This window comes from Lissotriton helveticus, chromosome 11 (genome assembly GCF_964261635.1).
Source record: "Lissotriton helveticus chromosome 11, aLisHel1.1, whole genome shotgun sequence".
NCBI lineage: Eukaryota > Metazoa > Chordata > Amphibia > Caudata > Salamandridae > Lissotriton > Lissotriton helveticus.
Window position 1 is genome coordinate 27465775 of NC_136072.1, and position 23073 is coordinate 27488847.

Here is a 23073-nt window from a genome sequence, read left to right on the forward strand (position 1 = left end):
TTACTATTCTAACTCCAGGGGGGTGCAACAGTAGGGTAAGTGTTGGATAGTGTAGGGGTAAATATTACTATTCTAACTCCAGGGGGTGCAACAGTAGGGTAAGTGTTGGATAGTGTAGGAGTAAAAATTACTATTCTAACTCCAGGGGGTGCAACAGTAGGGTGAGTGTTGGATAGTGTAAGGGTACTATCCGTTGTAATGTTATGCGTTGTAATGGTATGCGTTGTAATGACATGCGTTGTAGTGGTATGTGTTGTAGTGTCATGCGTTGTAATGGTTGCGTTGGAATGACATGCAATATAATGGATGTTGCGTTGTAAAAGTTTCGTTGTAATGGTAGTGCGTTGTAAAAGTTGCGTTGTAAAGGTTGTTTCCCATAAAACAATTGCCCAGGATCACACAATTTGGCCAAGCAGGAAAATTAGGGTTGAGTCCAGGTTTTCTGGTTTCACATTGTGAAGTTCATCCTCTTCATTCGTATCTATTTCTCTCTCTCATTCTACATCAAAAGTTAATATTTTCCATCCAATTCTTGATGCCGTAGGATAGATTGTGGGACACAGACAGAACCCAAATGAAAGAGCTGAGCAAGAGCCGGGAGTCTAACTCGAGCTTGGCTTGAGGTACAGTAGCTCACTGGTCTATATCATGTAATGGCACCAGGCTGTGGACCCCACCAATGCCTGGAGTAGTTGTGAAAATCCAAGAAACCCCCAGGCCTGAATTTCAGGCCTCCCTCTACAGAGAAAGGCAAAGAATTGGCCCAATACAATCCGATTTCACATTTGAGAAAACAGTTCTCCGGCTGTATTTATTACACCACAAGAGAGCATTAAAACATTTGGGGCCATTTGTATGAAGCAAATTCGCATTCGCAAAGCGAATTTCGGCCTTTGCGAATGCGAATTTGCAAAATGGTATGTATGAAGTAAAATCTAGTGCAAAATAAGGATTCGCAAAATTTGCGATTCCTTATTTTGCAATTGCATTTAAGGAATCACAAATGTTGCGATTCCTTAAATGCAATGTATGAAGCCAAAAAATGTTGCTAAATGCCTTTAAGGAATCGCAAATTACCACCAACTTCTAGTTGGTGGTAATTTGCGATTTCCTTGAAAAATGCACATTTCAGCATTTTTCAAAGTGGCATGAGACACACATACATGCCCTTAGGGCATGTATGTGCACCACATGTGCACCCATGCTTATTTCAGGGGTGCAATAGGGTGTCCTTTGGACACCCCTGCACCCTTGAAATTATTCTCAATTTGCGATTAGCAAATTGCGAATCGCAAATTGAGAATAAATTCCCATTCCTTCCTATGGAAATGACTGGGAAGTATTCCTTAATTGCGAATTCGCAATTTGCGAATTTGCAATTAAGGAATATCAAGGAATCGCTAAAATATTGCAATTTTCTTGATACATACCAATTTGCGATTCTGAAATAGCGATTTCTTAAAAATCGCTATTACAGAATTGCAAATTGGTACCTTGATACATATGGCCCTTGATTACCATCAGACAATGTACATACTTTTACATACAATGGAAAAGAGTTGGAGAACGTCCCGCATTGCCTGACCACATTGTTGAAGGAATGTTTGGCCACCCCACTGGTCCTTGGAGAACTGGCGAATTGACTGTAGATCCCAAGTTCTCGCTACCGAGTCCCCTGGATATAGTGGCAGATTTACAAGAAAGTGACTCATCTGTTGGAATGCTTCACTTTCCCTACTCCATCATGCACAACCCTTGCATCACCATGGATGCACCGTATTTACAATACGGCGCACCATGGCGCAAGGATTGACAGATGCGTCAGAAATTCTGATGCATCTGTTGACAAAAAATTCCCGCATTGCTGGAGGCGTGTCGCAAGCATAATGCAACTCCAGCAATGCGTGTTGCGGCCTATTCCCAATACACTGCGTCACGCCTTAGGCCTGCTTCAAGCAGGCGTAAGGTTTTGACACAGTGGCGTCCTAAACATCAGGCAGTGAAATCTTGTAGATTTCACTGCCTACCCTGCATACATTATACCTGACGCTGGTATAATGTAGCACACGGCTTTACAACGTGACGCATCTCCCTAGATGTGTCACGTTGTAAATGGGCCGCAACTTTTACGCCGCTACTGCGACACAAAATTGATGCAACAATGGCGCTAAACTGACACAAGGGGCTTGTACATCTACCCCATAATCTTTATGAGGAGAACTGCCCTGCTCCCGCACAAGGAGAGCGGCCAAAGGCCAACAAGTCAGCTGAGGTCCTTAAACATCCATGACAGAACAACCCGGAGAGGGATCCAACCTTCTTCCCTTCAGTAGATGAGCCTGGGCACTGGGGCAGGTCTTGATCCCCTGGGGCAAGCTCCACCTGCCCACAATCCCCAGGGCAGTGCCATAGAGTTCTCGGAGAGCCGCCAAAAGACACTCACTGTAGCGCATGTCCCTGGCCTTGCCTTACAGACCGTAGTTTTTCTGCACCGACTTGTTTAAAGATTTAAAGCCAAGTGTACCCAGAATTTGCCTGCCTTCCTGTTCCAGGTGCCAAGGTGTCTACTAGCTTGGTGGCCCGGTTCTGAGTCCCTGCCCACCTACCAGGCATCCCCGCTTACCCCTGGCAGCCAATGGGTCGATGGGCAACCCAGGAAAGCATGCTAATTTAAAAAAGTAATACTAAGCATCAAATGCCGTCGGTGTACCCCTTCCCTGGGCTAGGTGTCAGGCCAACCTGTGCGCGGAGCCCCCCAATTACGGTGTTGTCCCTTAATTCATTAAGGGCACGCAGACATGGGATGGATATGGTTTGACCAAGAGCAAACAGTTTGGTGAAATGGGAGTGCCAACATCCCAGAGCAGGTCTGCTTCTTTCAAGGTCCGTACCTTACAAAATGGCTATTGTTGGTATTAGGACGAATAAGCCAGATGAGCGATAAATGTCCCTGGTTCTTCTCCTCGACCTCGCCCACCTGTTCCTCATCGTAGATCTGCTCAAACCTCTGGAGAGATGTAAGCCCATGTGTAGGCGAGCTCATGCAAGACTGATCCTCTTCTTACAAGAGTATCACCTGTTAACATTGGGCGGGTGGAACGTGTAAACTACGAAGATGCACATCAGAATTGATTCTATCTTATGGCCTGATTTAGAGTCTGGTGAATGGGATCCGCCATCACAAATGTGATCGATACCCCATCTGCGTTATTACAAGTGCTTTATATCCTATGGCACTTCTGATGCGGCGGGCGGAATTTCCATCATGTTTGTGGTGGAGTATCATATCAAAACTTTTATTCGATTGGCATTTGGCAAATCATAAAAAGTACATCATAAAATTTCGGTATATAGTTAAAATACGGTGTTATGATACAGGTAAAAACTGAATGACATTTAAAAACTTTTGATAAAACCAATATTGCGAATTGATACAAAAAGGCTTGGAATCATGAAAACAGTAGCTCAAACGTTACAGCGAATTTTCAAACATAATTTTAAGAAGCAAGCTACGCATTTAGCAACATATTGTGAGTCTAGTGACTGCAGGGCCAGGTAAGCTGGCTGGCAGGTTCTCAAACCCATTGCATGAAGAAGTGGGATAATCCAGCGCTTGCGGGGTTGCTCGTAATAGCGACAGAACAAGGTTACATGTATTGTCGACTGGGATGATATTCCATCACACGGACATTTGATCAGATCATGGGACCAATTTAACTCAGTGGGGAAAGTAACAAGGCGAAAGAAAGAATTAAATCGAAACCTGGTTAGAACAAATTTTTCATGGTTAGATAAGAAAAAGGTTAAGTATGGCTGAATTCCAGGGGAGGTCTGAACCATTAGGATCTGCACATTTGTTGGCTTAATTACTTCTTGAGAGAGACGCAAATCTCTGAGATGGTTTAGACAGAGATTTTTCAGGGCGCTTCTGGTAATATCTGATGTTGAAATAGGCTCAGAGAAGTAAGATGTGCAGTTCAAGTCCTTTAGAAAGTTGGAGACATATAATAGCCAAGGAATTTTGTTCCAACTTGCCACGGATAGGCAATCAGATATTAGTGAGCGGGTTAAATGGCATTGCGGTTTGTTCCAGATACGATGCCATAGGAGGATCGGCTGACATCTGATGTTATCGGTTAAGTAGTCGATGCCCAGCTCGATGTGGCAACCATATGTTGGAGCGCTTTGGGGAAGTGCCAGGATGTATTTTAAAAACCCGTTTCGGACCTTTTGTAAATCGTCTACGGGAGCGTAGCCCCAGACACCTGCGCCGTAAGTTGCTACGCTATGGCATTTCGCGTGATAAATTTTGAGCAACTCGGCTGGGGCTGGTTTGCCCAGTTTTCTCGAAAAGGAAACAAGAGCTGAAGTTGCTCTCTGGTAGAGCAACTTTTTACTTGCCACTGCTTGTTTCCAGGATAACTGATCGTCCATTAGAATACCTAAGTAAGAATATTCCCTGGCACGCTGCAATCTAACTTGTTCTATAAAAACAGGTTTCGGGTTCTTTGCCTTGGGACCGATGTGCATGACAAAGGTTTTGCTTTTATTTACTTTTAACCCCAAGGAAAGCATGAACTGACAGTATTTGTCTAATTGTCTTTGTAGCTGGATTAGTGTTCTTGCTAAAATGACTGAGTCATCCGCGTAAAGTAAAGCGGGAATAGGGCGATGGTTAATAGATGGAAGGTCCTGGCTCCTTGCTAACATGGCCGATTCCAGCCCGTTGGTATAAAGGTTAAATAAGAAAGGGGCCAGGACACAGCCCTGTCTAACTCCTTTATTTACTGGGAATGAAGGAGAAAGTTCACCGCCGATCCCATATCTCACGCACGCAGTAGCGTCGGAGTAGAGCTCGCGGAGAAATTTTATGAGAGGGGGTCTACCCCCAATTCGCTAAGAATGGACCACAGCCTAGAGTGTATCACGCAGTCGAATGCTGCGCTGAGATCAACATAAACTAAGTACAAATTTCCTCCTTTTGCCCCTACGTACTTGCCTATTAAGAGGGTTAAATTCAGTGCCTGTTCAACAGTGCCAAGTCCCTCCTGGAATCCATACTGGAGATCACTTAGAATGTTATTCCCCGACGCCCAATCCTGGAGGCGTTCCAATATCAGTCTTCCTGCAACTTTCCCCAGGGAGTCCAGGAGAGAGATGGGCCTGTAACAGGCTGGGTTATTGCGTTCCCCCTTTTTAGGTTTTGCCTCGGCAATGCGTACGAAGTACGTATACGCTAGCAAAATCTTATGTAATTTCTCTGTGGGGTCGGGTATCCGCCCCCTCCTCCCATTGGCTAGCTCCATAAATGGAGGCTAGCCATTGGGAGAAGGCTCTGTCCGTCAATCTCGGACCAGATTCGGGGGCGTTCCCGAGAATTTTTCCCTTTTGGCTACGTCACGCTACGTCAGCCGAAAGCCAATTCTCGGGAACGCCCCCGAATCTGGTCCGGCATTGCCGGCACCCGCCTTCCTGCTCGGGCCGTGAGAAGGAGCCTCACTTAGAGCGCGTGGAGCGCTTTTGCTGACCTCTAAAGCCGGTGCCCACCCGGCATTGTCCCTTTGTTTCCCCGCCGCGGCCCCCGAAGCCGAGTTCCCCAGCCGAAGGAAGCAGCCGTCCGTCTCCAGCCAGGGCCGCGCTGGGATTGGCCCAGCCGGCCAAGCCTCCGCCGCGTCATCGGGAGGAGGAGTGGAGAGCAGGAAGCAAGAGATCTGCTGGAAGATGTCCAGGTGAGTGCTCTTTTTTTTTTTGTTTCTTGCCTTCTTGTTTTTAATAGCATCTTGGGTTTTAATTCAACAAGCTGAATGTGCATCAAAGAGCTATTTCCTTTTCATATCGACCTTTCTCATAGAGCTTGACAAGTTTGCTTCGTTAATTACAAAGCAAGCTGATATGATTATAGTTGTAGTTCTGACCAGGAGGAAAGAAACACTGACGGTTACAGCGCTTTCAGTTCTGCCTTTGGGTTGAGACAGTTGGGGAGCAGTGGGGAAAGTGTCTGATTTGTTTGTTTGGGTACAGTTGGGGAGCATGTGCAAGGAACGACTAAGTAGGCTTGCATATTGTACAAGTGTTAACCAAATTCCGAGCATTCATTAGATTATTATTGCTATAAATACAATTATTTACTTAAATACTACGGACAGTGTTAATTCATGAATTTTAACGAAAGTGTCTAATTCAACATGTTGTGTTAGTAAATAATCATCTTAGGAAACTGTTTAATGATTGTCCTTACTATCATGCTGAAGCAGCCTGTCCGTCTGCAGTCTCGCCCCTACCTGTTACTCTCAACACATTATCCTATCCATGTTATCCTAAACGTAATTTATTAAGATAGAACTGCCATACCCGGGAAAGGGGCGTGGCCATATTTGAGGCAAAGCATGCTGTAGAGCAGCTAACTGGAGTGGCAGCGGTCTGCTGCAGGAAATGATCACCCTGCCACACATACATGGACACTTCCTTTACTTTCGTTGTAAGGATGTTTTGGCAGCGTGCAGTGCCCGAACCGCCCAAACAAGCCTGTGGGTATCCACCATGTGCCTTCACGGCCCCTATATAGATAGGCCCGCTCGCGGGATAGGGAGGCCGCCTTGGTCAGGTATGAGATACCAGTAACCTGGGGTCGGGATCGCAGCTTGGAGCTCACATTGCAGTGAGGGTTACACAAAAGTCCCCGCCCCCAACCCAACCCCTCTATTGATGGAACCTTTACTGACCATGGTGAGTCTGACTTTAAATCTAAACAGCCCGTGCAGTAGGTAACGATTTTACGTGTTGCCAAATGTAATTTGTAATAGTAATAACAGCACTATTCATAGGGACAAATTAAAATATAGTTAACCTAATAAACTGCAATATGGCTTCAGAAATAAAAAGGTACTACATTGCAGCATGACTCAAACCCTTTAAAGCATAGCTAAAGATGAAAATCAGCTTGGCTGACTTAGCTGATCGGAATTCATACATGGATTCCTGAGGCTAATGTACTTGGACATTTTTGTGTGCACTATGACGCGTATTGCTTGCTTTGGCGTGTCTTGCCATTTTCGCTTGTCAGAAATGCTGTTCCTTGCAGAGATTCCTGATGCATGCTTTCAAACTGCTTGGTAGATGCAGCCCTCGAGCCACACTGTTCCAACTACTGCATGTGGAGTCTCCGCACCCCTTGTATTGCATCATTTTGGTGAAGCTGCTCATGTTTTACAGCGCCAACCTGGTGTCCTAACGGTCTGTCAGCTATCAGAGAAATTAAGAGGAAAATGTTAGCATACAGGTTCTGCGATCTGAATACGCCTCCAAACATTTGGGTACCTCAGATCAGTTTTCTTTAGTTTGGTTAAACTGTATGTAAAAGTGTCTTCAGTAAACTAATCTGTCAAATCTTGGATGAGTTGGATTGTCCGCAATTCATCTTCATGTTGAACACACATTTGGATGCTTAAGATTCATTGGAACCATAATTGCAGGTGATAGTTATGCTCACTCCACCTCAGTGTTGCTTCACATGGTAATTTCCGTTCTCTTTAAGTACAATTTGTTTGGTATTGATAAATGCCGGGCTACATTTGTAGAATTTGGGTGTAGATGTCAGTTGGAATTTCCAACACACACAGTTGGTTATTTACAGTATTTTCTATGCTACAATGCACTTTTAAACGTCAGCCAGAAAGTCAGGCATTCGTGTGGGTAGTATACTAATGTTTACCTTCACAGGTGGTATTGTGTGAAGGATAGACTTTTCGACGTTTAAGAATACATTTTCAATGGCCATGTTTATTGTAAATTCATTATTCCTGGTTGCCAAAACGAGACTAACTTTCTGGCCTGTTTTGAGCATGGTTTTGGCATGCCTATTGGTCGGTTTTGTGTCAAGTATTTTTTTTTTTGGTGTGAATGTAGATTTAGTAGTTGGAGTCACTTGAGGTTTGCATGTGAGTGAACCCAAGGAGTCCAATTGTAGTGTGTATATATATATATTTTTTGCGAATAAAGTATCATTTGGTTTCTATATTGGAAAGCTGCAAGCACATCTTAGGCTTGTTTACATTTTGGCAGTTAAATGCAGGTCACCTGATTTCATATTTGTTACGCTTGTGAGGGGCAAACGGATTATTTTACTTCTAGCATGTCAAATGCGGACATCGATCGAGAGTACTGCAGTTGCAGGTTTGGGCAGTGGGCCCTGACAGTGACCATGCAATCTAGTGTTAAGGGATCGTCAGTGATTCAGAAAGGCCTGTAAACATGCACTGCATTCTAACCACCACACAAGGGACAAACAATTTGACGACGAACCTGTCTTTCATTGGAAAGGTGAATTGTACGAGAAAGGTGTGTGGTAAGCTATCTGTTGCAGGGAGTAAGTCTTACTCCGGTGTAAATAATTTCCCGTCGGCCCTAGCTTGTGCAGTAAGATGCGCATGTTTTCCACAAGTCCCCTATTCACTGAAGTCCGAGGCTATCCATGTGTTAGCATGCCAGCTGTTACTAAGCGTGCACCGTGTTACACGTTGACACCTCTATTGTTGCATTCAGAGTAATTCCAGTCCAGGAATGTGATTCTCCCAAGCAGCTCATCTTTCTGACCAATAGTACTAACGCGTAAAATAGTTGGGTTTTTTTCTGTTTGACTCGAATGGTTTCTTAGCCAATCTTCATATTCTTACCCAGCACTCTAGGTTTGATTTGCGTGCTTTCTTGTCTCCCCCCCCCCCCCCTTTTCTCTAGCCCTTCCTCTTGTTGTGTCCTTCTGCCCGCCTCGTGATTTGTGCCGTTCTGCCCTCCGTTAGAATCATCCCCCCTCGTTTTTGTGTCCTTCTGCCCTCTGTCTGCCTAGTGTTTTGTGCCGTTCTGCCCACTCTTAGAATCACCCCCCCTCGTTTTTGTGTCCTTCTGCCCTCTGTCTGCCTCGTGATTTGTGCCGTTCTGCCCTCCGTTAGAATCATCCCCCCTCGTTTTTGTGTCCTTCTGCCCTCTGTCTGCCTAGTGTTTTGTGCCGTTCTGCCCACTCTTAGAATCACCCCCCCCTCGTTTTTGTGTCCTTCTGCCCTCTGTCTGCCTCGTGTTTTGTGCCGTTCTGCCCTCCGTTAGAATCACCCCGACCCCTCGTTTTTGTGTCCTCCTTCCCTCTGTCTGCCTGGTGTTTTGTGCCGTTCTGCCCTCTGTTAGAATCATCCCCCTCTCGTTTTTGTGTCCTTCTGCCCTCTGTCTGCCTCGGGATTTGTGCCGTTCTGCCCTCCGTTAGAATCCCCCCCCCCCTCGTTTTTGTGTCCTCCTTCCCTCTGTCTGCCTGGTGTTTTGTGCCGTTCTGCCCTCCGTTAGAATCACCCCCCCCTCGTTTTTGTGTCCTCCTTCCGTCTGTCTGCCTGGTGTTTTGTGCCGTTCTGCCCTCTGTTAGAATCATCCCCCCCTCGTTTTTGTGTCCTTCTGCCCTCTGTCTGCCTCGGGATTTGTGCCGTTCTGCCCTCCGTTAGAATCCCCCCCCTCGTTTTTGTGTCCTTCTTCTCTGTCTGCCTGGTTTTTTGTGCCAATCTGCCCTCAGTTATAATTGTTTCCCCTATTTTTTGTGTCCTTCTGCCCTCTGTCTGCCTGGTGTTTTGTGCCGTTCCTCCACCTGAACTGAGCCCTTTAAAATAAGGCCATGCTCCAAAAAGTACCGTAGCCCCCTGCCCTGAACCAGAAAAAAGTGCCCCCTAGCACCGTGAAGTACTCTGACTCTGCTCCCTACCCTCCCTTGGTGCCTAAAACTGTCCCCTGCCATGCACCCTACAAAGCCTCGACTTAGTAAACTGTCCCTTCTCTGTGTGCTTCGAGGCCGTAAAATGTAAGCCTAGGCACAAATGGATGGTTGGATTTGTGGGGTAAAGTTTTATTTAATGTGATTTTATGTAGCGCGAACTTTACCCAAAGGTGTCAGAGCGCTTTACATAAGAACCAGTTGCCAAACCTAAGGACTTAAACCTAAGGATACAAACAGGAAAACAATTGAAATGTACTAGATGTAGTCACACAAAGAAGAGACTGTTGTTTCTCGTTATATTTCTATATACATATGGAAGGGATATACTAGTGAATACAGTCATCTCTATATACAGAAAAAATGAGTTATATTTAGAGGGGTCGGAGTGGGACGCAGTGGGTAGATGGATGCATGATGGATGGATGTATGCATGATGCATGGGTGGATGCATGGATGGGTTGTTGGTTGGATGGGTTGGTGGATTGCATAAATTGTTGAGGGATTGGCTGTATATATGAATCTATCCATCCACCCATCCATGCATCTATCCATACACCCATCCATACACCCATCCATGCATGCACCCATCCATGCATCCACCAACTCATCCATGCAAGCATTACAACAAGAGCCCGCAGCTCTCCTTCGTCTCTCCTTGCCCCCCTTCCCTGAGCCCGCAGCTCTCCTTCGTCTCTCCTCGCCCCCCCTTCCCTGAGCCCGCAGCTCTCCTTCGTCTCTCCTCGCCCCCCCTCCCCTGGGCCTTGCCCTGCTATTGTAAATGACAATGCCATTTATTTATGTTAAAAAAAACATAAATAAAAATGTCAAGAGCAATGCCAATAGCTCTAACTTTATCAAAGGCAAAACCATTGCATTGTAAATGCTTGTTGAAGATAGGGAGCAGAATGGAAGAGGACCAGGAGTCTATTAAAGCCAATCTTTGAGACTGCTGCCATCACCTGGGTGACGAGGGGGGACCAGAGTTCTATGTTACTTACAAAGATATCGAGAGGGACTCCGTCGGGACCGGGGGCCTTACCAGTTTTCGAAGATGTAAGAGCGTAAGTGACCTCATTGAGGTTGAAATGGAGTTCAATGGGATATATTTGGTCCTTGGTACGATCCTTTTCCGTCTGGACCACAGTTGTAGTGTCGACGGGGGAACCGCCGAATATCTTTGAAAAGTGAGCCACCCACTCGTCAGCCGTCACGGCGACGTCTAAATGTTGGGGAGCTGTGGTGGAGTAACCCGTTCACCAATCTCTGTACCAGACACCGAGAATCCATGTTCAGTTCTAAACTGTGTGTGCTTGTGTCTGTCCATGTCTCTCTGTGTTTTAGAAACTCCAGAAGGACGTTTAGCCAATTTCATTATTTCCTTAGTCCCAGATAACTTTCTCACTGCACTTCATTTTAGTGCAAAGACCATGACACAGTGTGTTTTCTCCCATGTGTGATATCATATGATTGTAAGTTCCAAGCCTTTTTTCTTATGACATACTTAGTAGTTATGTAAATTAGAGAAAAATATGCTCAAAAAGTGATTGTCCAAATCCACACAATTTGTTACGAGGAGAGGCTGGGCTTGATAAAAAGCATGTCTTCTGGTTTCATAGTTTCCACCTTGCTCATAACATACCAACTGTGGTGTGAGGGGTTCCAATGGTGAGACCCTGGGACTACAGTCGTCGAAGAGATGCCACTGTGTGTGTGGTACCTGCCCAGTCTTTAAATACAGAGTTCACCACCAGCATGTTTTGGCAAAGTGGTCAAGACACCCTCCTAATACCATGGCTAAAACTAACCCTGGGTGGTGAACTCCGCTCTGTTCGGGGAGTTTGCTGAGTTTTCCCGCACTCCGTGTTACGCGGAGCTCGCAGAGTTCCAAAAGTTTTTTACTCGCTGGTGTTCGTGAACATAAGGTTGGCGACCTCAAGCCAGGAAAATCAACCTCCTGGTGAGATGTTTCCTCGTTGACAATCGTCAACATCAAGTTGGCGAGTGCAAGCGAGGAAAATCAACATCTTGGCAAGATTTCTCAACACGGGGAGGGGGTCAGACTTCTCATTGCGAGTGGACGCGTATGCTCGCGACAGCTCGCGTTGAGAAACTGCCCGTTCGCGTTGAGAAAGCTGCCACTAGAGTAAAAATATACTTGAGCGGCAGAAAAGGAAAGTATGGAGCGATTGCGCTGTGTATGGTGCTGTAAAGCGTGTGTGTGTAAAGCGCACAATCACCCGTAAAGGTCTCTAGGCGCTGGGGGCCGTTGGGAAGATTAAGCAAGCTATTGCACAGAGTCACATGGTGCTGGGCTAATCTGCCACCGATGCTGGGGATCGAACCGTGATCCCGAGATTCCGGAGTCAGTCACCCTGGCCGCAGCGCCACACCTCTTCCTTGGGGCTCCGCGTAGTGCGGCAGAGGTTTTTTTTTTGCACTTCGCAGAGTTCCGCGTAGTGCAACTCTGCAAACTCCGCCCACGGTTAGCTAAAACGTTCCCACTGTATCACATCGAGTGGGGGGGGGGTTTATGTCTGCCCCCCTTTATGCATTGCACACCTCGTGGTAGGTGGAGGGGTTTCTTTGTCACTGATTCTTTTTATACCACTTGAGGCCTTACTTGCGCCCGTTTCTAAGCATTCCTAATGCTTACGGATAAAAGATTTTTAAAAAACATATGGTTCTAAATGGATGAGTTGGTGTTGCAGGATTCAAACTCATGACTTACAGGACCTGGTAGCAGCGACCTTGCAATTCACTGACCCACCTTGTTATCATGTACAGACCTTTATAATCCAAACCTCTCTGGGTTCGCGCCGCTAACCTTTCTGCGGAGTGCACACTGGTGTGCGCTGCTGTATGAACCCTTAGAGCCTTTTTCGCAAACAGTGCGCAATGGTGTGAGTTGCTGCGCAATGCCCCTCCCCCTTCACAACCTTACCACAGTTACTGCCCATTAAAACAGTTTCAATGACTAGCTAAAGCTTCTCTAGGTGAGGACAACTGCCCCTCGGCACCTCCCCCATCAAAGATTATGCAAACCAGACTCAAAAGAATGAAAGGCGGAGTCGGCCCACACTTGGGGGCATATTCTCAATGCTGGCGTTAGAATTATCGCCGTTTAAGCTGCAGGAAACTGCTGCTAAACCGGCGATAATGGGCTTGATAATATGCCCTGGAGAATTCCAATAGAAGCCCAGGTTGACACCAGAACATGGGTTTCTAATGGAATTCTCAAGGGCATATTATCAAGACCATTATCGCCACTTTAGCTGCAGTTTTCTGCCGCTAAACCGGTGATAATTTTTAACGCCTGCCTTGATAATATGCCCCTTGGTGTGTTCATGCATCCATTGACTACGTCACTACAAATGACCTTGCTATCTGTGATAACTGGCGTTCCAGCTCGTGCCTCACGCGCCTCCTTGGGCAGACGTAAAATGGTTTTAAAGATTGGTCCTAAACTTCCCTGTAGGCTGGTGTAACTGGAGAGTCAGTAGGGCTGGGGTAGAGTCACCCAAGCCAGTGATAAAAACAAGAGACGGCTAGAAGGCTGCTTGGAGCCGCCGTTCACGTGTCAGCAGAGTCCCAGGGCGCCTCTGTCTCTGAAGTGCAACAGGAGTGAACTGGATACTGACAGCTGACTGACACTGCCCCAGCTCCGCCGGCCTTCCAGAGGCGAGCTTTCTTTTCAGTGGCTTCGGTGCAAGGGTGAAACGTCAAAGGGTTGCCCCAGTTTTCCTCTCTGTGCAGTGTCACCTGTACCCCCAGCTGGGCTACAGCCCTCTCGTATCGGACAGAGGGTGAAGGGCCGTGAACTAGATGGCGTCTGTGGATGTATTTTATTGGGTGGAATCTAATGTGGCTAGCTCCGCGAGGAGCTGCTTCTTCAAGAAGGAGCTATAGAAGCTCCTAAATCAATCCCGGGTCACCTATTCTTATAGGGACGGACTAGACCCTAACAACGTCCTCAGAACCGACAGCTCTCTCCCCACATCTGCTGCCATGGCAGCCAGCCCTGGACTGGGCCACCACTAGGGAACTAGCGCCTAAGACTTCCCAGCGCTATGAAGTAGATGCTGGTGCTTTATACAACACCAATATGAAAATGTAAATGTAATTTGCACTTGTATAGCGCCTATCACCCAGGGGTCTCTAAGCACTGTATGAATACCGCTGTGGAACCCTTCCTGGCTTTTCCCTGTGAAATGTCCACTCCTGGGCACCCCCAAGGTGAAGCCAGGCATCCGCAGTGTGGAGATTAAGCAAGCTATTGCCCAGAGTTACAGAGTGGCACCCAGGATTAGACTAGGCACCGAGGCGAGAATTATCAGGTCTGAGGATATTGAGCCCAAGACCCGCCGAGGCGGGGAATTGAACCCTGGTCCCGGGCCAGACCTCTGCATCAGGGTCTGCTGCTCTAATCGGTGAGCCACACTTCTCCACACAATTCTCCACTTGTATATATACAATAATAAACACATCAGAGTTTATAAAGACAGGTTTCTATATGAACAAATCACATACATACTTTTAAATGTAAATGTCCCTGATGCCCGGGATAGTGGAGCACCCAGACACCTGCGCCAGCTTCTCTATGCCCCCAGGTGGGCTCCATAAGCCCCCTAGCCCCGCCCCTTTGTTATTTACACAGCTTGGGTGATTCCCAGACAACAGACACGTTAGCCCCAGGGCTCCTCACCGTCACCGCAAGAGTTAATCCGCTTTGAGGGATTTCCTGTGCGCCCCCTCTTTCTTTCTTTATTTATCAGCAGGTGTGTGACCCCTGCAGCTGTGAAGACCCCTGAGCCACCCCTTCCAGCCCAACCCAGTAAGCTGAGAAAATCCGAGCCACCACCCCCTTACAGCCCACCCCTGTAAAAAGTGAGGGGCCGATTCACAGAACTAACTTAAGACAAAATCCTAAACTTACTACTTTTGGTATTCACAGAAGGCTTTTAGTAGTAGTAAAGCTAGGATTTTATCTTAGAGTTGACTTAAGACAAATTTAAGACAGACTTAAGCCTGACTTAAGACATACTTGAGACATACTTAAGACAAACTTAAGACAGACTTAAAACAAACTTAAGATTGACTTAAGACAGACTTATGACAAACTTAAGACAACATCCTAACTTAAGTCTGTCTTAAGTCTGTCTTAAGTCTGTCTTAAGTCTGTCTTAAGTCTGTCTTAAGTGTGTCTTAAATCTGTCTTAAGTTTGTCTTAAGTCGGAGCGAAATGGTCGCCTTGTAGCTCGGCTCCGTCAGCCCTCTGGCCTGACTCACATATCCTGCTACATATCCTGCCCAGAGACGATACATTTTCGAAAAAAGAGAAACGCAACACTTCGCTCCCACTCACCGTCTGACCTGGAGTCTCCGACTTGCGGTGGAACCGGAGTTGTGCCCTCTCGCGGAAACCGGGGCCTTTGTGCAGCTGAGACCGGGGCTTCGCCTATTGGATCCGGCCTGGCGTTGTGGTGACTGTTGGCCCCGGCTGAGAGACTGCACCACGAGAGAGAGCCACTGTGAGAAATCCCCGGTGATCCTGAACCGGGCCTGCCTTGACGGCCGTGAGGCTGGTGCGGGGCGCGGTGCTCCATGGACTAACCGTGTAAAGGGGTTTCCCCGCCGCCGCTCCGTCCATCGACCCTGGACCCTCGCGCTCGAGCTATACTTTTGAGGAGCGCCGGCTCGAGCATAGGCGACCTTCTGCTTGGTGGGGCTCTCTTTTCTGCACCGCGGTGGTCATTGCCGGGACCCCCCAGACATCTGTAAAGGCCTACGTCTGTGGACTGTTCCGGGGGTTGCGGAGAGTGAAGAAGGGGTTGAATTTACAAAATGGCTGCCGCAGTTTGGAGCTGTGGATTTCCTCCTGATGGCGATCTCCGGTTGCTAGATTGCGCGGAAATATGGCCATGTGGACGTGAGCCTACGATCGGCGACGTTCTTGCTGCCTTGAGATCTTTACACGCGACCTTGGCCCCCGGTGCTCCTGAGGACTTGTCCCGATCCACCGCCATCTTGGGTGAACGCTCCTTCAAGGTCCCCTCTTGCCTCGGTGATACCATTGCCTCACCCCCCCTCGATGGCTCCGAAATATGGTGCTGCTATCCACCAATGGATTTGTACATCGGCGGCTTCAGAACCTCCTGTTTGATGTTCGGAAACTGGAGACTTAGACACTGTGCGAGGGCCCGATCATCCCCGGGTGCCTGAGAAAGATGGCGGACTGCTGCTTGTTTTTACCTTGATGAGGTCTTGTTTCTATTTTGCCAGTATACTCCCGCCTTTTCGAACGACGAGACTGCACTCCTGTTTTTTATTGCCCCTGTTGCTGTTGCTGATATATTTGGATTGCTTACTTGAATTTTTATTCACTTGCTTTTTCATTGACCTTTCTGACCAGCATCTGTATCGTACTCTTTTTGATTTGTGTGCTTGCCTCGCATCGTATTGCACGCTTCAGGCTGTTATTTGGTGGGTGGTAAATGCAGTGAAGAAGGGATTGGGGTGAGATGCATGGCCCCCGAAAGATTATTGGTATACGAATTCATGGCGGAGTTGCCCATATTCATAGTGCTATGAGAAACCTCTCTGAAAGTTTTATTGTGCTCGAGTCTATATCGTTCTAGTACACATGTACTGTAGTGTATGGTTGGGTGGAGGGCTGTAGCCGACCGTATTTATTTCTGATCTCATGCTCCTCCCTCCTATTTACTACTTTGTTTCCGTATCTTTTTTTGTCTTCTGCTTCTTTTCTCTCTTATCTCCACTATATTTCGGGTTCTGGTTTAGGGCGACAGGCGCGCTGTTTGGAGGATAGGCCGTAGCCTTCTGCAGGGGTGCTGGGTGGGATGGGTGGGTTGGGTCTTTTTTGTTGTTTTATTTTCTTCAGTTCTATGGCCCTTTTGTATATCTTTATGGGGGTGCCGCGTCTATCCTTTGCCTCCCGTGGTATGCTTGGGTGGGATATGTGACGTCGCTGTTCCTCTTCTTAAAGTTCTGCTGCTTCCGATGCGACTCCCATGCCCTCATCGTTGCAATTCCCCTGTTCCTATGTGTGTTCCTTGCTATGGGGAGCTTGTTCCGACGCGGCATTCCTCTTCTTTTAATCTGTGTTTTCTTTCCTTCTTTTCTTTCCTTTTCCCTCTTCCTCCCCTCCCCTTTTCTTTTTCTCCCCAGGTTAGTATGGCGGGCTACTTTTAATGATATTACTATTCCGGCCCCCCTGTTCTGTATCCAAGTGCTATTGGGTGGTGGGTACGCCAAGTTATTATTGATTGCATATTGATTTGTGCTTCCTACGTCTGTCCTTCTACCGATGTGTATAGTACTGCCATTTCTACATTGCTGCCCTTTATCCTTTGGCTGTTAATGATTTGTGCGGGGTATCCGGATATTGTTTTGTTCTCGCTGAGCCTGCCATACGCCCTATCGTTATATTATAAAATTAACCTATATTACTCCTGATTGCTGGCCGTATAGATCCTCATACTTCCCCCTCTCTTTTAGCGACTATATTGAATGTACAATTTTACTCTGATTCTGTGACTACTATTTTGGAATTTTTGACTGCTTTAACATGTCGTGGCCGGCCAGATCGGTTGTAGGCCCAGCCTTGTATATCCTTTCTGTACAAATAAAGGTTTTAAAAAAAAAAAAAGTTTGTCTTAAGTCTGTCTTAAGTTTGCCTTAAGTCTGTCTTAAGTTTGTCTTAAGTCTGTCTTAAGTCTGTCTTAAGTCAAACTTAAGACAAAATCCTAACTTTACTATTACTAAATGCCTTCTGTGAATACCAAAAGTAGTAAGTTTAGGATTTTGTCTTAAATTAATTCTGTGAATCGGGCCCGACTCCTTCGCCTCCATCAGTAAAAAAAAAAGAAAAAAAATTACTATTACTTTTAAATCCTCAACAGAGCATTTAGATAGCATGCAACACGCAGAACACAACCTCAGCTGCCCGGTGCCCCCTGGTGGGCTGTGTGGCAGTGTGCACTTTAACCCACCAACGCACAAGGCCCCTGTTGTCTCCCTGTTTAGGTCTGGCTTGACAGCACATCTACCTTCATTTAAACGTATGCGGTTTGGGCTCCACCCAGTGGCTTGTCACCCTCTCACCTCCTGCTATTGGCTGTTTGGTGTATCCTTCCACCATTCCAAGTAGTGCTTCCGTTGAAATGCATGCTGAACTACCTGAAAAGCACACTCATGCTGTTGGTTGGTTCTTTATCTAATTATATGCATTCTGTTCAGAGACTAATCTTATCTGCTGTTTTTTTCCAAGCACTGGCAAAGTCAATTGAGAAGGCTTTCATGTGATAAACTGATTATGCATGAAAGCCATGTAAGCAGCATTTCTGGATGCCTGTGTTTCTCTGCATTAGCACATTACAGCAGGACCGATTGTCTTTGGCAATGCTTGTTAAACTTTACCAATTCTTGTAATTCCAGTAGCAAAGTTAAAACAAGCATTGGCAAAGTCAAACGGTCTCGCTTTGCCAATGTTCAGTGAGTTTTTTTGGACTTTGCAAGTGCCGAATGCTTTTGAAAATGTGTGAACATTGGCAAAGCCAATGCCAGTGGTTAGCTATCTCTCAGCTGAAAGCACAGAACAAGACCAAAGTTAAAACAAGCATTGGCAAAGTCAAACAGTCTCACTTTGCCAATCCTCAGTGTGTTTCTTGGGCTTTGCAAGTACCGAATGCTTTTGAAAATGTGTGAACATTGGCAAAGCCAATGCCAGTGGTTAGCTATCTCTCAGCTGAAAGCACAGAACCAGACCAAAGTTAAATCAAGCAATGGTAAAGTCAAACGGGTTCGCTTTGCCAATGCTCAGTGTTTTTTTTTTGGCTTTGCAAGTGCTGAATGCTTTTAAAAATGTGTGAGCTTTGGCAAAGCCAGTGCCAGTGCTGGCCATCTCTCAGCTAAAAGCACAGAACATTTTATTTTCTACACTTTTAAGATGACCAATACCAGCAAGCGAGAGAGCGGTATACAACCTTTACCACGCAACTTTTACCACGACCTACCATTACCACGCAACTTTTACAACGCAGGACCCTTTACCACGCATACCATTACAACGCAGGTATTTACAACGCAGATACCTTTACAACGCATACCATTACAACGTAAGTATTGGTAAGTATATTATTTTATTTAAAATATTTTAGGTTTGGGTTTTGGGTAAATGGGTATTTTTAGGGTTCAGGGTCAGTTTTCAGTTTTTGGGTAAAGGGGTATTTTTAGGGTTCAGGGTCAGTTTTCAGTTTTGGGTAAAGGGGTATTTTTAGGGTTCAGGGTCAGTTTTCAGTTTTTGGGTAAAGGGGTATTTTTAGGGTTCAGGGTCAGTTTTCAGTTTTTGGGGTATAAGGGTATTTTTAGGGTTCAGGGTCAGTTTTCAGTTTTTGAGTAAAGGGGTATTTTTAGGGTTCAGGGTCAGTTTTCAGTTTTTGGGTAAAGGGGTATTTTTAGGGTTCAGGGTCAGTTTTCAGTTTTGGGTAAAGGGGTATTTTTAGGGTTCAGGGTCAGTTTTCAGTTTTTGGGTAAAGGGGTATTTTTAGGGTTCAGGGTCAGTTTTCAGTTTTTGGGGTACAGGGGTATTTTTAGGGTTCAGGGCTGGGTTTGGGTTTTGGGGTACAGGGGTATTTTTAAGTTTCAGGGTTGGGTTTGGGTTTTGGGGTACAGGGGTATTTTTAGGTTTCAGGGCTGGGTTTGGGTTTTGGGGTTCAGGGGTATTTTTAGGTTTCAGGGCTGGGTTTGGGTTTTGGGGTACAGGGGTATTTTTAACATATATATTTAAAAATTAATAAATAAATAATAATATAAATAATTAAAATATTAAATATTAAAATAATATTTTATTAATTAAAAAAAATATTATTAATAATTACATTATTTTACCATATTATTTACTTACCTATACTTACGTTGTAATGGTATGCGTTGTAATAGTACCTGCGTTGTAGTGTATTGCGTTGTAAAGGTATTCGTGGTAAAGGTTCCTGCGTTGTAAAAAATGCGTGGTAATGGTCTGCGTGGTAAAAGAACGCGTGGTAACGTCATATATCCGAGAGAGCTGTTGGAGAGGAAAGAAAAGGTGTGAGAGAGCAGAAAAAGTCTGTGAAGAGGAGGGAAAGAGGAAGAAGAGAGACCCAGAGCCCAATCCCAAGTCACAACAGCACTGTGCTGTGGTACGGCGAAGACAGAGCACGATTGAGGGGATGAAGGGTTGTCAAAGAGCAAGGAAAAGAGAGCGAACATGGGCTTATCAAAAAGTTAAAAAAAAAAACACATAGGGAATGAGCAGTAAATGGGGACAGGAAGAGAATGCAAGGGAAAGAGCTCAGGTGTTGAAAAAAGACACAAAGAGAGGCAGGAAAAAAACTTACTCCAATGGAGTGCTAAATCCCAAATAACAAAGAAAAAAAGAGTGCATATGGCGCACATGGGCATGTATGAGCGTCACATGGCACCTTTACAAATTGCAAAAAGTACATTTGTAAAAGAATTCGCAAATTACCACCAACTACAAGTTGGTGGTAATTTGCGATTTCTTAGCCTAAATTCGCAAAACTGAAATGCTTAATACATAGCATTTAAGAAATCGCAATTTGCGATTTCTTAAATGCTTACGCAATATTAAGGAATCTCAAAATTTGCGATTCCTTAATATTGCGAGGCTTTTTGCATGATACATACCATTTCCCGTTTTTTCGTCACAAACGCTGCTATTTTGCGATTCGCAGCATTTGCGACAAAAAAAATGCTTGATACATCTGCCTGATAATGTCTGTTGTTGTCGTTTTTAACATAAATATAGAAACTAGATAATGTTTTCCATCCATACTTGTGTGAGAAAATCTGCAAAAACTGAAAACTGGACTCTTTAGTGATGATGGTAAACATCCCTGCTTTGCCTAAAATTCAAGCGTCAAGCAGTCCATATGTCACAGTCTTGATCACAAGTAGATCGTTTTAACAAGTTCTTGACACGTCGATAATTTAATCGAACAGCCAACACGTGTTTTGTCGCTTGATGTGACTTTTTCAAGGCTGTTAACAAAGAAACCGTACACAATTCAACTTTGGAGATTGCTAACAGGGAAAATTGCTAATGGTATTAGTATTGTGCCGCAAATAAGTGACTTCAAGAGATCATGCGAAACGAGAACAAGAAGAAGAAGGGGGAAGAAAGTTTGAGAGTTGTGTGAAGTCTCACAGATCCTAAGTGATGACTAGATTAATGTGTATCAACAGATAGACAACACCATTGTGCTGTCAAGTTAAGAAACCTCGTTAGGAGAGAGAGAGTTCATGTTCCCGAAAATGGTGAAAAGTTGTGATTCATCAAGACAAACTCTCAAACTTTCTTCCCCCTTCGGTTTCTTTGTTAACAGCCTTGAAAAAGATGCATCAAGCGACGAAACACGTGTCAGCTGTTTGGCTGTACTATCTATGTGTCAACCACTTGTTAAAACGATCTACTTGTGATCAAACTGTGAAATATGGACTGCTTGACGCTTGGAAATGCTTGGAAAATAAAACTTTTATCTGACTGCAAGCTAGTCTGTTTGAATTTATAGACCCGCAGTGCTTTGCTATTTGAATTTTGTACATGGGTAATGCGTGGTAATTTATTATCGCGCATTTAATGATATTGTGGGTGGCATGATATCTGCATTGAGCGCACCGTAAATACATGTATTGCTGTTAACTGTGCAAACACGACAGAGGTGCTGGCTGTGTTTTCTGAAAACCACTGCCACTTTTCAATTTGTTCATCCCTGCTTTGCTGACCCCCTTTTGTACCACTTTGTTCGCCATAAGTTGGCAGGGTATGCTCAGACGTGAGTCCCTTGCTCACTTTGCCACTGGATTCAAGCAAGACGGGCTGAAGACGGCTGAAATGCCAGAAACCTGTCCTCGGAAGCTTGTTTCCGGGCCAGGGAAGACATGGCTTGGCAGTTCAGGCTGGACTGTTCCCATGAGGCACAGGGGCAGAGTGATTTGCATATGGCCATGTCTGAACTGGGGTGGTGGAGTGAGCTAAAGAACAGTGATGGATTAAACCCAGATCTGTTGACTGGGTGTGAGTGTTTGATTGGTTCAGATGCTCCGTCCATCACCACCCCCTTTTGTACCACTTTGCTGACCTCCATGGCAGACATCTTGCCTCTGTGAGCATCTCACTGACTCTTCTTGTACATGTGTTTTGTCCTTCCCAGGTTCCACCTGTTCTTCGCCGCCTGCGCCCTGCTGTCGTCTGCGGTGAGGGCCATTGAGATGACGGACATGTATGGGACCATCCAGTCCCCCAGGTTCCCAGAATCCTACCCTAGTGACACAGAGGTGACTTGGAACGTCACGGTCCCAGCCGGATTCAGGATCAAGATATATTTCATCCATTTCGACCTGGAGCCGTCCTACCTTTGCGAGTACGACTACGTCAGGGTAAGCGACCGGTCCTTCTTGCGCGGTCTGAGCTCGCGCTGGCCGGAGAAGAGGAGATTTTATATCAAATGATGTAGTCGAACCTAATCAGAATTTTCAAGCACATTGCAACTATTTTAGGATTTTTAATTTAAGATTTTCTTCCCATGGAAAAAAGAACTATAACACAGCACTTAACGTCACAGATGTAATGTTTGCATGCCTTGAGGTCAGTATCCGGACGAGGGTGACTCCTCAAAGGTTTTAGGCCCTGTTATTTTTAACTCTTTGGTCAAAGAATAACTTGTTGGCCAACAAACTTTAAAAAGATAATGTCTTTAACTCTTTAGCTAATCATTAGTAACCCTCTGTCCAATGTAGGACTTTAAACACTTGAGTATAGAACTGAAATGCCAACAGCCCAGTCTGACCTAAGGAAGGTTGCACATTTTATTTATTTATTTATTTAAACTTTTACCGCGCACAGCTACCCACAGTGGGTTTCCCGGCGCTAGGGACAGACTGGAGAAGAAGATATCAGATAGCCAACCTGCAGGTACTAACTACTTATGTGAACAACAGCGTTTTCAGTGCTCTGCGAAAACGAAGAAGGCTGGTCTCTAATTTAAGGGCAGTGGGCAGGGCATTCCAATATTTGGGACCGAGATAGGAGAAGGAACGTCCCCCCATCCTTGCCAGCTTAAATCTTGGTATAGAGAAATTGCCAATTTCCGAGGATCGTAAGGTACGTTTAGGCCTATAAAGTTGCACCAGCTTTTGTAGATAAGTAGGTGCAATACCTTGCTTGATCCTAAACATGTAGCATAATGCCTTAAACTTTATGCGGCTGGAGATCTTCAACCAATGAAGATCATGCAAGGCAGATAATGCAG

General features: G+C 45.6%; 1 protein-coding gene across 1 annotated transcript in view; it reads left to right on the top strand.

The window, feature by feature from the left end:
• MASP1 (MBL associated serine protease 1) overlaps nt 1-23073 on the top strand; it is a 459649-nt gene that overhangs the window by 17831 nt on the left and 418745 nt on the right. Inside the window, exon 2 of the mRNA XM_078666144.1 lies at nt 21976-22201. Coding sequence (XP_078522270.1) covers nt 21976-22201 — 226 coding nt within the window. The remainder of the gene's footprint in view (nt 1-21975; nt 22202-23073) is intronic.